The sequence below is a fragment of the Haliaeetus albicilla genome, chromosome 24 (assembly GCF_947461875.1).
Source record: "Haliaeetus albicilla chromosome 24, bHalAlb1.1, whole genome shotgun sequence".
Taxonomy (NCBI): domain Eukaryota; kingdom Metazoa; phylum Chordata; class Aves; order Accipitriformes; family Accipitridae; genus Haliaeetus; species Haliaeetus albicilla.
The window spans coordinates 17,946,593-17,965,412 of NC_091506.1; the positions used below are offsets into that span (position 1 = coordinate 17,946,593).

The 18,820-nt window shown below is 50.3% G+C and overlaps 2 protein-coding genes across 7 annotated transcripts in view; one reads left to right on the forward strand and one right to left on the reverse strand.

The window, feature by feature from the left end:
• Positions 1 to 3,239: 3,239 nt before the first annotated feature.
• TNNC1 (troponin C1, slow skeletal and cardiac type) lies at positions 3,240 to 9,812 on the reverse strand. Of its 2 annotated transcripts, none has more exons than XM_009917371.2 (6): positions 9,614 to 9,812; positions 5,667 to 5,697; positions 5,224 to 5,370; positions 4,174 to 4,288; positions 3,930 to 4,066; positions 3,240 to 3,412 (listed from the first exon to the last, which is right to left on the reverse strand). In XM_009917371.2, exons 1-6 carry the CDS (start codon positions 9,635 to 9,637, stop codon positions 3,381 to 3,383), a joined length of 486 nt encoding a protein of 161 aa, XP_009915673.1. In that variant the 5' UTR covers positions 9,638 to 9,812; the 3' UTR covers positions 3,240 to 3,380. The 2 variants fall into 2 exon arrangements, with proteins under 2 accessions (XP_009915673.1, XP_069668514.1); XM_069812413.1 differs by lacking the exon at positions 9,614 to 9,812 and adding an exon at positions 7,487 to 7,516.
• Positions 9,813 to 14,717: 4,905 nt separating this feature from the next.
• Positions 14,718 to 18,820, forward strand: part of NISCH (nischarin) — a 32,191-nt gene continuing 28,088 nt past the window's right edge. For 2 of the 5 annotated variants that reach the window (XR_011329710.1, XM_069812417.1), the window contains exon 1: positions 14,719 to 14,966. Coding sequence is in view for 4 of the 5 variants with exons in the window: in XM_069812417.1 (XP_069668518.1) it covers positions 14,880 to 14,966 (87 nt within the window). In the remaining variant the exon portion in view is untranslated. Of the gene's footprint in view, positions 14,967 to 18,820 lie in introns of all 5 variants that reach the window. The other 3 variants (XM_069812414.1, XM_069812415.1, XM_069812416.1) reach the window with 2 other exon arrangements.

Sequence of the window (18,820 nt, forward strand, 5' to 3'; positions counted from 1 at the left end):
CAGAACTGAGAAATCAAAGCACTGTGAAACACTGTGATGGGACAGAGTATTCATTGCGGGTGTTGATGTTCACAGTAAAAATGAAAAGTAAGGCTGGATATGTGTTGCTCTGTCCCCCTTTACCACCTATCAGTAGTGTGTTCAAGCAAAAAGCAGTGAACAGAACATGAGTTCTGCTTTGCCCAAGTTTCAAGGCTGTTGCAGGTCTTTCTACACAACAGGGGCTTTGGCATGGTGAAATGTTTTATCTGGTGTACCTCACATTACATTGCTGCTGCCCTGGTGGCAGATGTATGATTTTAGGCGAGACGCAGAGGTTTTATTAGGGGGATGTGCACAAAAATGTCCTCAGATCTTCCTGCAGTCACTCAGTTCACACAGCAAAGTTTTACTGAGGGCTGAAGAGAGGCCTCAGATATGCTGGAAAAGCTGCAGACCAGGGCAGGGATTAAATCTGCTGCCAGTGAAAGCAAGCAGGTCAAATGGCTTGAGAACTGTGGCTGTGTCTGGTAGCTGTCACCTGCCAGCACAGCTCTTGGCTCAGCTGGGGGCTTAAGAGCATACAGATCTAGGGACTGTAGTTCTAGAGAGTCGTAAGTGGCTTTTTGCCTGATTTAAAAAAAAAATGATTGTTTCAATGACCTTCTTTTTCCCCCAAGCAGTGCATGTGGACGTGTCACATTCCTTAAAGGCTTCAGGCACCAGAAGTTCATTACGCAGGCAGGGAGATACATGGACTCCTCTGGGAGGTTTTCATTCATCTTTAGCACATCTCCAGGCACATCCCCTCTGGGGAGGCTTCACCCGAGCTGATCCTCTACAGGTTAGCCATCTAACCCACTCACTGGCCTGTTATGTCGTGTTACATTCCTAATGCAGTTGTTCCTATGTTGTAGCCAACAGTGAAATCCACCCGCAGCGCCCCACCCTGCGGCATTTGCTGTCTTACTCTTGGAGGACAGTCAGTGTTAAGGCAAATTGGTCTCGCAGCAGTTTTTCTGACTTTACTTAGAGCACGCTGACCTGCTGGCACCTCTGGTCTAAGGACTAAAAAAGCCCAAATAGTACCAGTGTATTTGCTCTTCTAGGGACGAGTTTCAGCTGCTGTAAGACCTTTGTCCTCTCTCTCCAGCCACCACCTTCCCTGTTTTACCCTTGGAAAAGAGTGGGCAGCCAGTGAGGTCATAGCTCGCTGCTGCCTGTGCCATTGAACCAAGCAGTGAGAGGCAAGACATGTGGCCGGGTGGCTCTTTGCAGCCATCCTTTTTCCTGGGGTCACAGCAGAGTCCACACTGCCACCAAGTTGACTGAAGGGAGGGGGTTAACCTTACTTCTTCTCTTGTTCACCCTTCAGTGAGCCAAAGCCTATTGGTAAGCAGCGGAGAATATCTTGGAGATGTCCTTGTTGGGTGTTGGGATCTGGTCGGGACAGAGGAAGGTAACCGGGCTGTTGGTGATGCCTGCTGAGATGTGGGTGTGTGGGTTGCCTGTGGGCTGGATGGCCGTGGCTGTGGGGAGAGCTGGTGTGGCCTTGGCTTGTGGCTGAAGCTGAGGTATTTGCAAATCTGTGGAGGTTTCTGGGCTAGGGTAAAACATTTCAGCTGTGTCCTCAGAAGCAGGTCTCGGTGGGAAGGAACTTCTGCTGCTACACTGGGGAGGTGGAAAATCACTATTTTTGATTTCTAGGCTACGGATTCATTGGAAACAGAAGATGCTAACGCTGGAGCATTTCCTGTCACAGGGTTGTTTGACCCAACACATTTCTGTGTCTGTTGGCTTCTGGTGCACCTGCAATTCTGCTTAATCAGCAGGAGCTATGGCATCGAGGACTTGGGACCCTCAGGGAGACCCCTCTGAGTGGTTCTTCCAGATGTTTGCATTAGGGGTCTTCCCAAAATACCCTGGGGTTTAAGGAAAATCAGGTACTCTAGCTGACAGGGGTTCATTCCCTTGATGTTACAAGCCCTGGTGGGCAAAATATTTGGTGCTCACACACACTATGTGCCGTGTCCTTCCAAACAAGTGACAACCCCTCATGCCTGTTTTCACCTCAAGCCTGTTTGGTCTGAATTACCATATTTCATTATTGCTACAAATGAGAGCATGTGTCACATCAAATACAGCTGCTCAGGGTGTTATTTCAACAGAGGGGAAAAAAAAAAGCTGGTTTTGAGAGGAAAGGCAGAAGGACGGTGCAGCAGGCATGAGCACACTGGCATGGCAGCACGCTCACCCAGGGTTGAGGGCAGCATCGCTGGGGCTTGCACTGGTGCAGTCTCGCACCTTGCCCTGCCAGTGTTTATTTTGCTTGGGTAAACGTTTGATTTTAGCAACATGACTGCAATGCATGAGCTGTGCTGGGGCTGTAATTTGATGGAAGGGGGCAGCTATGTGCAGGGAGAGCTGCTAATACCACAGGAATGCCACGCTTCCTTGGGACGAGAAAAGATGGTGCCTGGAGCCCCTGGGGACAGCATGGTTTGTCCTCCTCAGCCCTGCTGTCACCCCATGCCTGGTGGCTGAGACCCAAAGCAGGGTTGTGCCTTGCTTATGGCCCCTGTGGCCCAAATGGATGTTGATTTCTGAGGGAAAATCAGGTGTTTCAGTTACTGCCGTGAGGGTCCCACACGGGGCTGGTGAAGGACTATGAGGTGCTGAGGGGCTGCCACCACCTGCCTCCTGCCAGCCTGGGTGAGATGGGAAGGAGGCACTCAGTCCAGCTTAGGAATGGCTTTTATTCATGTTTCCAGAGAAAAGTGAGGTCTTCTTTCTGCATGTGCCACAGGGTGGCCATCAGGATGGCAGGGTGGAGGAAGGGGCATCCCTTCGGGAGAGCTGGGGTGAGAGTGGGGAGGAGAGGGACTGTCCCTCACCCGTAGATTTCAGCGACGGTGTAAGTGGTTGTTAATTCACATTTCATCACTCAAATGCTGCCAATGCTCCAGTTAAACGAGCAGGCACCAGTGCCTGCTCCTGAGCCCACTGACCATGGCACAGATGAAGAGACGCAAGATGGCAGCTCCCCACCGAGCACCCCTGGCCGCATTGGCTGGGCTTTGCCGCTGGGCTGGCAACAAAATACCTCCTTGGAGGCTTAAAGCTCCAGCTGTGATGTCGCCTTGCCAGACATGGCTCACAGGCACTCGGCGCTGCCCCGAGAGCAGCCCCGTTAGTCGTGAGTATGCGACCAGGGTGAAGCTCTCACTAAACTTCCAAGGAATGACCATCTGAGGCACTCGGTATTAACACATTTTATTTTCCCAGCGGCCACCCTTCTCAGCGCTCAGTCTTCATGCCGGTAGCCAGGGGTCTTAGCCAAGGAGATGAGATGCAGAGCTGGAGGGGTTTAGGGGATTCGGGCTGTCGGTCTGGCCTTGGATTTATTCAACTCCCTTCATAAACTCCAGGAACTCTGCCAAGGGGAAGGCATTGGAGATAAGGGGTGTGAGGTGGGAGGTGAAGTGCCCTTGCAGCTGCCAAGTGCGCTTTTGGCAGCTTTCCCCAGCCCTGTCCCCTTTTCCACCCCCCCAATCCGCAAGAGGCTGAGGGGGGATGGCTACTGCTCCTCTGAACGTGGTCTGGGGATCATTTCAGCAGCATTGCATTCAAAGATACGGCCCTTCAGAGACAGAGCTTGTGTTTAGGGGGCAGGAGGGGACGCGCAGGTCTCTGGTGAAAAGCAGCATTGCTTCAGTGCAGGCTGGCTTTTGCAGCATGGGGGCAGTTAAGGCAGCCCCAGGCCCTTGCTACCGTTTCACAAACGTATGAACCCCCCCCATCCCCGTGCAAACACTGGCTGCGGTCAGGCGTGTTGCCCAGCACTGCCTGCATGAGCTCATGCCTGTCCAGGAAGGCAACCAAGACCATGGGAACTGCCCGGGGGACACTCAAAGGCTCGCGACCGAACTGCACACAATAAAGAGTCCTACCGTCATAGTCAATCCTGCCATCATTGTTTTTATCCCCATCTCTCATCAGTTCTTCTATGTCATCTTCGGTGATGGTCTCTCCCGTCGCCTGCAGCATGATCTTCAGCTCCTCAAGGTCAATGTAGCCGTCGGCGTTTCTGTACGAGGATGGAAGAGCTCAGGAGCAGAACGACACGCTGGGAGGGGGAGCCGGGGCAGTTGCATCACTCCCACCACCCTGCCACGCTGCAGTCGCAGCTCTTACTTATCAAACATCCTGAAGAGATCTGAGAGTTCCTCTTCGGTTTTTCCTTTGCTGTCATCTTTCATACACCGGACCATCATAACAAGGAACTCATCAAAGTCTACAGTGCCGCTGCCTGCAGGCAGAATAAACACCACCACTTGGTGCTACGGTGGGTGGATGGGCAATGCCAAGCGAGAGATCACGCTTCCCTTTAGTAACCAAGGACCAAAACTTGGGAGAGCTGCCCTGCAGCAAGAGGCAGCTTTCAGGATGCTGGAGTAAGTGACTGAGGCCCTGCACTGACCACTTCACTGAATTTTTGCCTTTTGCAGTCATTTTGCCGAAGCAACATGAACCAGAAGTCCTACTGGAAGCACCAATGAATGGAAATTCCTGCTATGCAGATACCTGTCCATCTCATCTAGGTATTAATAATAGAAGCTCCAGAAGGCAGGGGTTCATGCAGTGTGGTTTTGCACCAGCAGTACAGTACTGTTGTTTTCAGTGACACAGCTGTGTTCCTTTTTTGCCTGATTTTTAACTGCTTTTTCCTTTTCCAGTTATTTAGTATGATATTTCTGCCCAACTTGCACACAGTAAATTTTGTTATGTGTGATTACCAGTGCACTGATTTAATCAATATTGACAGTTATTTATGTGTGTGTGTACACACCTGAGCAGTGAAAGACTTTCCTGATGATAGAATCCTGTAATTGTGGCATTTCTGAAATGGCAGTTGCTACATTCAGCCTATATTTTGTTTTCTAAATGGATCTGTGCAATTTCAGAGTATCCCCCCAGAATCAGTTCAAGCAGTCTGATCATTATAGGAATACTAATTTTTATAGTTTCTCTTTGCCGGAAGGAACCACGCTGAAGTTTGGTGAGTGTTTAATGTCCTTCAAAATCACAGCACTGCAGGTTGCTCCCCACAGGCTGCGACTGTCCCCAGCGTGGATCCTGCCAGCGCTGCACAGGTGCTGAGTGCTCCCAACCTGTAGCATGCCCCCCATGTCTGTGGATGTGGGGATGGTGCTTGGGAGAGTGGAAGAAACCCAAATCTCTCACCGTCCTCATCCACCTCGTCTATCATCTCTTGCAGCTCCTCAGGGGTGGGGTTCTGCCCCAGCATCCGCATCACCTTCCCCAGCTCCTTGGTGCTGATGCAACCGTCCTCTGCTCCCAGCACGAAGATGTCAAAGGCAGCCTTGAACTCTGGGGAGAGAAGGGAGAGGAGATGTGGGGGGGGTCTTGCCCCGCACCTCGCCCCAGGCACAGCCTCTCCTGCCCATGCACCCCAGCACTGCCCAGGCACGGCATGGTGGGGACACTTGGGCACACGCACAGAAACTGCCTCGCTTGAAATGCTGGTGGATCAAAATCCCTGGGTCATGCCCTGCTTTGGCCAGTCTGGCCAAAGCATTTTCTGGGGCGTAATTGCTGAGGCAGGCTGAGCTGCTGGCTGGGGAGCTCGTCTTTAAGCTGCAGTATTGGGTTAAAGATGCACCTACCATTTTTTTGCTCTTCTGTCAGCTGCTCAACCTATAAGGAAAACAGAGACCTCAAGTCATTTTTCTTTGTCAGCATCGCTAATTGTTAAAAGGATGTGTCATTTGTTCAAAAGCCTTTGCAAAGTTCAGCCAAGCCTCACAACAGTCACCTTCAGGGACCACAGGATGTACAACCAGTGGGGTTTTGACACCACAACTTTTTGTAGTCTAAGAGATTCTTCCCCTTAAAAAAATTATTCCCAAGTCCTTTGAAGTGAGCATCATTTCTCTAGAGCATCAGCATCTGATACGTGGCAGAAGTAGCCTTGGCACAAGCAGGGGAGACCCACTGGGAAAAGCATTTGTCTCTGTCAACCATTTGGGGATAATTTCTTGTTGCTGGCAGGCTTCACAGCGGGATGGCTGTGCCACGGAGGGCTGCTCATATGTGGGCTGAGGCCAGTCAGAGGTGGGACATGCTGGAGAGGTCCTTGGGGAGGAAGAGGTAGACAAGACCATTCCTGGTAGTTGTTTTTCAGCCCTAGATTCAGGAAACTTCCTGCACTATCCAGAGCATTAAGAGCTGGTCTACTTCCATCTGAGTCAGTGTTTATTACAAAGGTTTCTGCCTCTGAAGGGAGCTGCTATTCCCTTTAGCCTCTTTTGGGTAGCTCCCCGAAGAAACAGCCCATGGAGCCATTAGGTGTTAGCCAAAACAGGCTGGCAGATTGTTGCCAACCCTTACCCTAATTAATATTAATTCCCCACGGACAATCAGCAGGAGCTTATTAGTTAGCATGAATCAATGAAAATAATCAATGAGGAGAGCAAAGAGGAATCCATCAGCTCAGTGTCGTACCTCTTTAAGTGCTTTTCTCTCTTTGGCTTCATTCCTGCCTGTGGGTACGGCTTATCTAAAATTGCTGACTCCACCACCGTGTTCACATGCCCCTTTGGTAGCATCCATGAAAACATGGACTTTTCCTTCCCATGCTGGTCAACAGCCTCTCTGGAGTCAGCCAGATATGAACCCCTGCCAGGGGTGCAGAGGGTGCCTGACGCCACTAACGTCTCCTTACTACTAGCCCTGTGTGAGCAGTCCCCAACACCCATCCCTGCCACGTTTCAGTTGGTCCAGAACCCCACAACCCAGGGTTGTGGCACCCTGACTTTGAGGAAGGTTGATGCTTTTGCCCCAAAGAGCAACAATTTTGCAAAAGCCAGCTGGAAATTCTTCCCACTTGCAGCGAGAGGCAGGGAAAGTGCTTTTCCTCAGTGGGACAGAGCCTTTTCCCACTCCCCACGCACCAGGAGGTGAAGACTTTCAAGTCAGAAAGTGCTAAGGACAGCAGCAGGATTGCCATTGCAAGGGGAAACCCAAGCCCACTGTGGCCCCAGCGCTGCTGAAGGCAGGCAGGCAGGCAGCTGCCGGCTCTTCATGGCTATTTTTTGGGCAGAGCGATGGCAGCCGCAACGCTCCCTCAGCCCATGTCCACAGCCACCATCCTGCTGCTCGGGTAACATGACCCTCTTGGTTCATTCGCTATTTATAAGCCTGGGTGAGAGGTGCTGGAGATAAAGATGAGCTCCCCAATTGTTCCCAGGCTTTGTCATTTACCCTTGCAGCCCTTTATCTGGACACTTGTCCCTGGCACTGTTCTTAGCACTGCTTAACAGAGCCTAAAAATGTTCCCAAAATAGCTTTGTGTTTGCACAGCCTTATCTAGGCATGAGTGGGCAAGATGAAAATCCATTGGGTTCTCTGGCTGCACGTAGGGAATTTGGCACAAATATAATATTAATACATGCCATCAGCATGCAGCAAATAAAAAAATACTCACTTTTGAAGCTTCCATGACTACTGAAGTGATAGATGTGGAGCTATGATGTATGTAAATTAAATGCCTTGTAACTATAGAGTGACACTTATTACAGAGATGTCTCTTGAGCTGTTTACAGTGCCCTCTGGGCACGGGTGCTGTTTGCAGCTTTATTCCTCTTTTCCCTCCACATCATTGCAGGGACAGGTTTCTCTGGCTGCGATGTGGGAACACAAGCACTACGCTCACAGCACTGTGGCAGCCGTGGTAACACCAAATCTGCTGTATTTTGCTTTTATCAGCTCTCCTCTTCATCCCATGTTTCCATTTGAAGTCAGACAGGGAAAGTTGAAGGTCTTGAATTTTTTTCCAGGTGAATGTTTTCTTACAGTCAAAAATCTTGGGGAATAGATCCACAAAAAAGCTGTCTCAGCTGTGCCTGGCTTGGACTTCTTTTGCCTCTGTAAAGGTGCTGGCAGTTAATGTCTAGGACGGGAGACCCACATTTACCAGCATGTCCCCACCTTCAAACTAGCAGCAAAATCCTTATAGGAGTCCATCGAGTCTTTTGCATAGCCCATTACCCTGGTCAAGGGCTCTATGTTTGGGGTAAGTTTTTGGTATCTGAGGTAGGAAATTTTGGGTTGTTTTCTATTGCTGCAGTTACTTTTTCTCAAATTAACTCCTCTGTGATCCAATTCTGCTAAAGCCCACAGGCTTTGGCTAGGGATTACCTTCACCTGTGGATTTTTCCCCATTCCTGGGGCAGAGATTTGGAGAGAGGCTGGAGCTTGTGGGTGGGGAACCCTTTCTTTTTGGGGCGCTCTGCCTGTGCTGCAAGCATGCTGCCCCAGCTGATGGATGGACCCTTTTGGCCACAGGCATCACCAGCTTGCAAAGCACTTCAGCCTTTCTCCCTAATTATGGGCATGATGTCCCTAAACAATAAGGAGAGGACCTGTCCCTGGAGTGGCAGAGAACATGTTTAATTAAAAAGCTTAATTAGAGAGGCCTGGATTTCATTTGATCTTACAGGTCACATTTTTCTCCCTTTTGGAGGTGTTGGTTGAGGGACTCAGTGTTTTATTTTACAGCCTTTCCTGAGCCTTTTCACACTATCTGGATCGCTATGGGGATTCCGTTTCATGAGGTTCAGGGCTGACCAAAGGACAGGAGAGGTGCGAGCATTTTGGTTTTTTCTTCAATTATGTATCAAGCACTATCTTTCTTCCCTCTAAAAACCTTGGAATTAAAATAGGACTTGTATGATATATTTTTCTGTGCCCTTGGTTAAAATCAAACCTGATCAACTATATATTTTAAAAAAAAAATCACCAAAAAGCTCTTATTTTAACTCCAGTTACAGAAGGGACACAGTAGCAATCCACACAATCCAAAATCTATTTTCATCCTTATTTCACTCATGTATCACTGTCTGTCTATGTTACAAAATACTGCAGTGTTCTTATTACACACCAAATAGTTTGGGTTTACACAGTGAGCGCAGCGTGCAGCTGTGTAAGTTAAAATAGCCGTTAGGATGCTCTGCGTTCCCCGAGAGCATAGCTCACATTCTGGATTTCTGCAGAGCAGATACCAGGAGTGGCAAAGCAGAGGGGGATGTTCGGCAATAACTTACAAAAGCCAAGGGTTTTTTTAAATCTCCCAGAAAAATATTCAGCTGAGGAAGGGGAAATGTAGCAACAGCAGAATTATAAAGCACCAGAAAGAAGAGTGAGGTTTAACCCTTACAAATAATGCTCGTTTCATGGGAAACGCTGCTCTGCTTTCTCTGGGCTAAAACCAGCAGACACCTCTTATACTTTCAAGATTTTGTTGAGATTTATAAGTTCACCTATGGGCCATCTCCCTGCCTTACAGCAGGGAACCAGGGGAGTAATTGTAAACAATTTAGCAGCACAGTTGAGCGTTTCACGCTTACAAGAGGAGTGTGAAACCTTCAGAGCCATCAGTGCACAAGGTCTGTGTCCTGGATGATGGTGTTGACTAAAAGTTGCCACCCTATAATTATTTCTTATTTGCACTTCTCCACTGAATTAACTCCGTCACAGCTTTGAGGAAGCTACTATAAAATCCCCCCAAACCCTTTAACACCCCAAAACAGGAGCCCCAAAGGGAGGCACTTACCGCTGCCTTATAAATGTCATCCATCGCTGGAGAGGGTGGACGAGGGGCCGGGGGACGTCACGGTCACACTCTGCCAGCACTGCCCCAGCGAGCCCGGCTCATATAGGGGGCTGCCCCCCCCGGGGGATGTGACCAGCCCACTGGCAGCCCCACACGCCCATCCCCATCCCATCCCCATCCCCACAGGAATGCCTCGCCTGCGTGCCTTGGGATGGGGACACTGCCGAGCCCGAGGCTGCCACGTCCAGGGCCAGCCCCAGTCCCGCGTCGGGGCAGCCGGAGGTTTCCTTGTGACTTTGATGTGGGAACGAGCGAGCCCTCTCAGCTGGGTTTCAGCAGGATCTCTGCTGATATGTCATGGTATTTGGCTGTCCTGACTGGACATGTGCCACCATGTCACCTCCACCTCTCCTGTGTGTCGTCCCCCCCCCCCGGAAGCTGCGTTAGAAAGATTATACTGTACCTAATTAAATTGGGTAATACGGGAAAGGCATGCCTCCCAAAATATCCCTTTCCAGTAGCCAGTGTCCCCTGGGGGCAGTGGGAATAGGGGGTGTTGGGGCCTCCCTGTCCCCTCTGCCGGCTGTCCCCAAACCCAGGGGGGACATGCGGCCGGGGCCAGTGCCCTCGGAGGAGCCGATGCCATGTGTGTGCAGGCACCAAGGACGGGAATGTGCAGTCCCAATGCTGCAGCAAGAAGTGTGGAGGCAGATGGAGCTTTGCCTCCATTTTCTAAATTTAGCTGGGGCTACAAAATAGGGGGGGGCTGGGGGTTGGCTATCAGCTGTGCTTGATTTCAGGGAAATTCCCAGTCCTTTAGGAAACCAGGACTCACTTCTTCACCCAACCAGCAAGCTGACCTGTCCCCACTGCAAACAGGCAAAATCCACGCTTCTGGATTCGCTGTGGATTTACCCCACCATGGTGGAGAGCAAAACACACCAAAGGCCTCCAAGTGATGACCAGCGTTTTCTCAGTGCAGGGAAAAGCATTTTAATCCACAGCAACCAAAGCAAAACCTCTCTTTTTGGTGATTCAGGACTCCCTCTTGTGTCCAAAGGAGCTACGGGTGGCTCTGGCATCCCAGGGTGATGAAGTCTCGCCTCCAGCTAGCTCATATATTGGTGTGAGTTAGCAAAACTGAAAATATGATGAATACAGCTGTTAGGTTTCATCTCTTCTAAAAATCCTTTATCCCTTCAATAGAAAGCAAGTTGCATGAAAAAACTGCCACCCCTATGTAACACCTAGCCAAAGTGGCATTAGCCAGAGACCCGGGGTGGTGTCAGCACAAAGCGAGGGTGCAGGTAAGCGCAGAGCCATGTCCCCACACCACGTCCTCCCAGGTTTTGCAGTCCCGAAAGATTTACTTGCTGCAGAGCCTGTCAGGAACTGAGGTCCTGCGGGCTCCCGCTGGCCTTCATTTACCCAGGCTTCAGCTGGGCTCTGCCTCTTCTCAGCATGGGGATGGCAGATGTAATAAAAAGGAAAATAGTTGCATTTAAGGAATTAATTTTTGAAGGATGTTAGTGTTCAGAATTGGAACATATTGATATTTTGGTTGCCTTAAACATAGAAAAGGCAGAAAAAGCTGCAAAGGGAAGTAGTTATTTTGCTAAAGGACATCGGAGCCTGTCCTTAGGTGAGGGCCCAGGTTGGAACGGGGGACCTGCTGTCCCCCACCACTGAACCATCACCCAAACCCTCCTGGGCACCCCCATGGAGATGTCCCCAATGAAGTGTTGCCCTGAGGCAAACCCCAGCCCCGGGCTGCTTTCCCCCCCCTCGGGATTCCCTGCGGAGCTGGCAGGTGGCAGGTGGCCGCAGCCACTGCCAGGCACCGCGGCAGAGGGCAAGGAATCGCGCCTGGCCCTGGCCCTCCATCCCGGGAGGCGACGGCTCTGAGTCATTCCCCTGAAAACAGCCCCTGGGATGCGTCAGAATATATCAAGGGCCAACGCACAGCGGGAGCGGGAGCTCTAACATTGCCTTCAAAGGGTCACGGCCATGCTCCTGGAGCAGCTGGGATGAAATCCAGGTGGGGATGTGGAAGAAGGGTCTCTGTCTGCTTAGAGAGGGGAAATCTGGGCTGCTGCCACCATGCATGCTGACATGGGAAAGCTGCGCTTCTGCAAATGCCTGATGCGAACAGGGACTTAAAAAACACAGGTGTGCCTAAAGGGGAAGGATGAAATCCGTCTGGCAGCAAGAGGTGATATTCCTCCCAGGGAGGGAGGCGCAGGCGAGGGGCATCTTGCCAACTCCTGCCTCCCCGCTTGCTGCTTGGAGCCAAAGCTTCCAGCATCCCCTGGCTCGCTGGAGCCGTTTGCTTATAAAAGTATCGGGAATTGGGGTTTTGTAGAGAAACCCAGAGCCTCTGCCATGCAAAGTGCAGGGGCAGGATGCTGCGGCAGGTATGGGGGTGTCCCGGGGAAAACCATCCGCTCCTGCTGCTTCTCTTGCCTCCCTGCACAAGACTCACAGCAGAGACGGAGTGCAGCTATCTATAGCCTGAGGCGGGCTGCCAACACAACTGCCCTTAATCCCAGAGCATGGCTGGCTCCGTGGCACACCAGCTGCCACTGCACTTAGGTACGGTGCGTTAGCTCGGGCTTCAGCAGCATCCTGGCATGCCGTTGCACTTGTCAGTCGATCCAAGGTACCAAGACAGGCAGAAGGGTTTCTTGCACTTTTTTGTCCAAAATCTCGTTTCGGGTTTTCCTTTCCAGGCAGCTGCAACCCACTGCAAAACAAGCAGAGGCATCCTTCAGGTCAAATATGAGAAAACAAAAAGCAGAAGCCCAATTAAGTTGCAACTTCATTTGAGGTCAGGGCTGTTTGCAAGGCTCCTTGGGCAGTCTGTTATGGCTCCAAACCACAGTAAAACTCTCCAGTGTCCCCCTTCCCTGCGCAGGGCATCTGGCCCTGAACAGGGCCAGACCCACCAACATCGAAGCTCTTTAATTTACTGCTACCTAAATCCTCCTCAGAGCGTTTTAGCTGAACGAGCCCCTGGTTGCCCGCTTCCCCAGCTGCATTGCTCCTGTCGAAGCATCTTCTCCGAGAGCCAGGACACGCTGTCACACCACGAGCCAACTCAGCGCCCACAGGCAGAAACTGCTTTAAGAAGAGGAGGGTACCTATCAGAACTGACAGATGTGCGAGTGCTGCAAATTGTTATTTAATTAAGGAGACGGGACATTCAGAGGAAGCTTAATTAAAGTTGCTCTCCAAAACCACTTATTAGCTCATCAAGACACTGAGCTCAGCACCAGCTCCTGCTGAAAATCCCTCTAGGGCTGCCTTTACTATACGTGTTTTCTCCTTACACACATCATCCTTTGGCTAAGTCCTGACCAAGGAAAAGCATTTTGCAGTGAAAATAAAATCAAAATGGGTTTATCCAGCTCCATTTGCAGAGTTGTGTTCACTTATCTGCTGCCCTGGTCCTGGTTGCATCTGCCAGATGCCAGCATTGCCCCCTGTAGCATTGCTCCCTCTGCACCGCAGCTCCCTTCTGCCGAGGAAATACTTTCTGTCCAGACAAATTTAAAAGCCACAGCTGCACCCAGGTCATTTCGCACTTCTGCTATTATTAATGACGCTATGCCGGAGCTAATTGCGTTCTCCCTTAGGTAGCACAAGGTAGGACAGAGGTGACCTTCATTTTGCTGGAAGGTGCTTTTTTACCCAAACCTCCTGTGACTCCCCCCCGGGGCAACTCAGGTTTACAGGGAAAAGGCCAATGAGGATTTGCTCACCATCCTTTAAGATTCTCCGCTTATGTTACAAATTCCTGGCAAGATCCCTTTAGTGTGCGCAGATTTGAAACACCTCCCCGTGCTCAGTGGGACAGTGCGCTGAGGGAAGCAAAGTTCGTAACGTCAGTGAAGTCACCCCAAACAACACCCCGAGTTCACTCTGGGCTCATCCCTGAAGCCCTGGGCCGAGTCCATGCAGGTCTGGCCCATCCGCCCAGCTCCTCAGCTCTGTATTGGTGGTGGCAACAGGCACGTTGGTCACAGAACCACTGCAGCGGTGCCTTGGCCCAGGGTGACAGTGTTCAAGCCTTCAGCAGCACATGGTGGCCACGGATCTCCACCAAGGGCTGTTTGCAGCAGGGAGAGGCTTCGGCCTGCTGCCAGCACTGCTTCCAGATGCAGATGCTCACGAACGCGGCCACGCCACTGTGAGGAAGATCAGCCCTCTGCAGGCAGGGCCTGGCTTTGCCCTCTGCAGTTCAATCTCAATGCCCCGTGCTAGTATGCACCTGCGTTGCACCTTCCTTCGTTGCCAGATCTGCACCGTGCGCGTTGCGCACCCCAGTCTGTAGCTGCCTTCAGCCAGCTTGGGCAGGCCTGAACCTCCCTGAGCTGCCTGCATTGCAGTGCGCCGCACAGCCTAGTACTGTGCAGCATGGTATTTCCCAGCACTACGCTGTACAGCACAGCACGGCACAGGCACTGCACTGCATCGCACAGCACCGCAGGGCAAAGCGCTGTGTTGCACCGCACAGCCCTGAAGAGCGTTGCGCTACGCTGCACAGCCCTGCGTTGCGTTGCACAAGGCTGCGTTGCCCAGCGCGGCAGCGCACAGCCCTGCTGAGCGTGGCACTACATTGCACAGCCCTGCGGTGCATTGCAGAAGGCTGCGCTGCCCAGCGCAGCAGCAGACAGCCCTGAAGAGCATGGCACTACGCTGCACAGCCCTGCGGTGCATTACAGAAGGCTGCGCTGCCCAGCGCAGCAGCAGACAGCCCTGAAGAGCATGGCACTACGCTGCACAGCCCTGCGCTGCATTGCACAAGGCTGCGCTGCCCAGCGCAGCGGCAGACAGCCCTGAAGAGCACTGCACTACATTGCACAGCCCTCCGCTGCATTGCACAAGGCTGCGGTGCCTGCGCTGCACCCCGCAGCCGTGCAGCGCGGTACGCTGCCCGAGGCTGCCGCTGGGCGAGGCAGCACGCATGCGCGCCCCCCACCCCCTAAGCCCCGCCTCGATGGGCCGTAGACCCGCCTCTCCCAGCGGCAAGCCCCGCCCCCAGCGGCAGGCCCCGCCTCCTCCGCCGGCGGCGGCTGCCCAGTGAAGAGGCGGCGGGCGGGACGAACCGCACCCTGAGGGGGGCGCAAAGCCAAGATGGCGGCGGCGGGAGCGAGGGCTGGGCTGGGGGCCGGTGCGGGCGGCGGTGGCGGCAGCAGCAGCCGGAGAGGAGCGGTGACGGCGTGAGCGCAGCGGCGGCCGGTCCCCCGCGCTTCTCTGCGGCGTCATGGAAGCGGCGGCGGGGGGCGAGGACGGCGAGGAGCCCCCGCGGGAGGCCCGAGTCCTGGGTTCCGAGCTGGTGGAGACCTACACGGTGCGGGGCCGGAGGGAGGCTGCGGCCCGGGGCCGGGGCTCCCGCGGAGGCGAGCCGGGGATGGGGGGGGAGGCCGTGAGGGACGTGCCGGGCGGCGGGTGATGGGGGGGAGGCGTGGGGGAGCGGGCCCGCCTCGCCGCCGCCTCAGGCAGCCTGCGGGGTGCCGGGGGGAGCGGGCTGAGGGCGGGCTTGGTGCTGCGCTGCCTCCTGCTTAGTGCCGCCGTCTCCCTGCCGGCTCTGAGGAAGCCAAGCAACAGTTCTCGGCCCGCTTTGGTACCCACGCTAAAGCCAGAGCGAGAATAATTTGGCAGAAGTTTCCGAGCGGTTTCTGCCTCCGCGGAGGGACGCGTGTTCTGGGAAATCTGCCCCGAAGGCGGGCAGGAGCCGGGCTGCGGGTCTCGGCTGGTGAAAATCCGCCCCCACCACCACCCCCGAGGTCCTCGCAGCTCTGGCCCTTTGGGAGAGCCGGTGTTTTTGTGGAGGCTGTTTGCAAATGTCGTGTTCTTCTTGCCCGTGTCTATTTATACAGATACATGCATGTATATGTGCATATGATTATGAAAAATTGTTACTGAGTAAACATAGCTTTTAAAGCTGGGCTAAATATTGTAGGAAACGTTTCCTTCAGGTGAAAATACTGTAAAAAGACCCCTTTGAAAAGCCAACCTTATTTTCAAAGGAAATCAGATAATTTGGGGTAGACAGTTTTTCTCTTACCCTACAAAAAAAAAAGAGAAAAGATTGTCAGTAGCATTTTTGTTTGGGGAAGGAATTAAGTATAACTTGTTTTTTAACTGGCTGCATTCTACTGAGTTAATTGGTCTGTTTTTCAGGAAGAAGCTCATCATAAAACAAACCTCAGCATAATTGCAGACAGAAAACATCTCACCCACACCACCCTTTAGTTATATAACTAAAAATGTTTTCTGCTCCTACCTTATTTTAGTATGATTTGAATGGGGGTTTTTTTGTGGAATGCACATAATGTCATTCAGGTTTCTTCCTGAGGTAGGAACCTAAAAGAGAAAAGGGAAGGGGGAGCAATGGTCTAGAAAGGTAGCATTTGTAAAGTTGTGTAATAGTTACAAGTAATATTTCAGGTTACTGCCTCTGAGAAAACAGAGCAACAGGAGAGTGATTTCAGAGTTTTTGATAGGACAGAGCATTTACACAGCTGTAGTACATGAAGGGCCTAACTCCTTTCCAGTTGACAACCCTTGAAACATCATTGTGTAGGAATGACTGTCAGGTGGTGAGTAGCCATAATTACAGACAAAAATGTAATGAGTGTTCAGTGAAGGAGTTTGTTAGAAGCTTAAAATAAATTCTTGAAAATTGCTTCAGCTCTTTATGTTAGTTACATGATGTGTGTTCACAGAAATGATACTGCTGCTGCTGTTGAGATGTTACCACTGTGTGTGTTAGGATGTGGTTCATCCCCCAAGTAAGTTTGTTTTCGCAGTTCCTGATCAGCCAAGAGGCATAGTGAGACATGCGTCATGGTGACTGGAAACTTCGATTTCAGGTGTGAACCAAGACTCAGCAGTGTTAATGTTGGTGTTGAGAATTCTCATTTGTATTTTGCAATACCAGTGAATGAGAATTTCAAGTGAATTTACTTGAGAAAATGTCAAAATGTTATCTGCTCCCTTATTCCACTGGTGGTTATGGACACAGGAGGTGAAATGTTAGCTACTTTGGGGCTTTGGCCTGCAAGCTAGTATTGTGGTACAGCCAGCCTTTGGTAGTACCATTCATTAATTTGCTAGATCGAGCTGTAGTTCAGGTGTATAACTTTGCTGCAGGTAGTGTTCAGCTGATAGTTGGGGATAACATTTTAAGCTGCTGCAGCTAATCCCAAGGAAGCTTATTTTTTCAAGGCCAGCTTTCTTTTTTAATGATTATGGTTCTGGAAATGCCATGGTATTTTAATGCCATTTTTCTTGGGAGCTTTAAAAGTAGCGTGTTTGAAAGGCAAGATTTACCAGTATTTGGTCCTACTTTGATTCTCTTGCTGCATTTTTGAAGGAGTCATTGCATTAAGCTTACCTGTATGTAAACCTCCTAAAACTTTTAGCAGGACTCTAAGCCTGCAGCCAGTTTGTATGAGATAGACCCAAGCCATTAGAAATGTAGGAATAAATCTTTAAACGAAAACAGAAATTTTACAAAATTATTCACAAGGTGAATGTTTTACAAAAATTAGCATTTATGTTTAGTGTTCAAAATTAGATTAGCAGCACCTAAGGACGTGATAAAGACCTGTACCAGCACAGAAATGAAGAAATTGGATAGTGTAAAATTCAGTCAAATCTGGTAAAGGCGAGAAGGGAAATACAGCAGTACCAAGCTGCATCTTTATCCATTAACATGTAGTAGTCAAGATGGCAGTGGTCTTATTTACATCTTTGTTTTTTGAAAGAGTTGTTTTTCTTTTTGTGTGTGTGCTTCCCGTTGTACTCTGTATTTCAGAGCTCATAATCTCAATAGGAGGAGACTTATTTCAATGACATCCGTTTGACAGTTGTGAGATTAAATCCTCTAAAATATATCAGGGAGGTCCACGGTTCTGTGTAATTTTGAAGGCACTTTTGAAAATGTGATTCTTGTTGGAGTTGTTTAGGGTGGAAGGCAAGGTATGGGTAAGTCCAGCAGGAAAAAATACTGCACTTGTTGATGTTTCTTCTGTTGGGTTAGAAATGTATGAGCACTTTTACTAGGTATTTCTCCTGCATGTGCTGGTCCAGCTAGATGCTGACTGAAGACTGGCTGATTGCTGGAGGGCCTTAAGGCTGCCAGTGCTTTGTTTGTTTCCTGCTATGCATTTGTTTGGCCTAAAATTGCCTTCCTGCTTTTCTTGTCTTTTGCAGCTGTTTTGAATATAAATACTAGCCTTGATATTTAAGGAAAATACTGTGGCTTCCTTGAATGGGTGTAAACTGACTACTTGACAGGGTGGAGAGGAGGAGATGCAGTTGCATCACTGCTCTGGAATTTGGGACCTACTGGCTGCAGTCACACCTGTGTCCCAGGCTTCCTGTGGTCAGCTCTGCCTGTCATCTGTAAAGTGAGGTGCTTGTTGTCTTGACAGTACTGAAGTATGAAGTTAGATGAGGGATACTGTAGAAATGCAAGTTTTCCATGTAAACTCCGATGGGTGGGTAAGTGACTGGTTAGAAAATCCTGAAAATATACAGCACTGCAGATATGCAAAACACTTTTACAAAGTAAGAGTAGCCAAAATGACTGATTTATAGAAAGATGTACAAAATTTATTACACAGCAGAGTTTGGCAGAGACACAGGGAGGAGGAAAACCTGTGAATGTAAACACTTTTGCATTTTAGCTCAATAGAGATGCAGTTTATGGCATAAATAAGGGTGGAGATTTCACATGGTGTATTTGTCTGGGAGACAGTGCAGTGTGTGAGAATTTCATCTCTCCATGTATGCCTTCTAGCGTTTGGTTTGACAGGTAGGCAGTTATTGAAGAATCTTAAACTGTCAGCCTTGTCATATTAGTGCACTCAAAATTAATTGAACTTGGATACCTGACTTTTTTAGAAACTTAGGTGTTTTTGCTTATTGAAGCAGGTCTTCGGAGCATATAAGCATATTGCATTTGTATTTATTCTTTGAGATAATGGCAGCTTGTGGATTGATATGAAATCAGTTGCTGTAATTCTGTGTACTGATGCTGTTTGAGGGGTGAATATGTACTGTTGGCTCTGGCTGCATTCTACATGGGGAATGCTATGGCTTTTTAAAGACTTAATTTGATGAATTGTATCAGTGCATGTAAACACTCATTTTAACAGGTGTTTTCCTGACCAGACTATCCATTTGGCTCGGTGC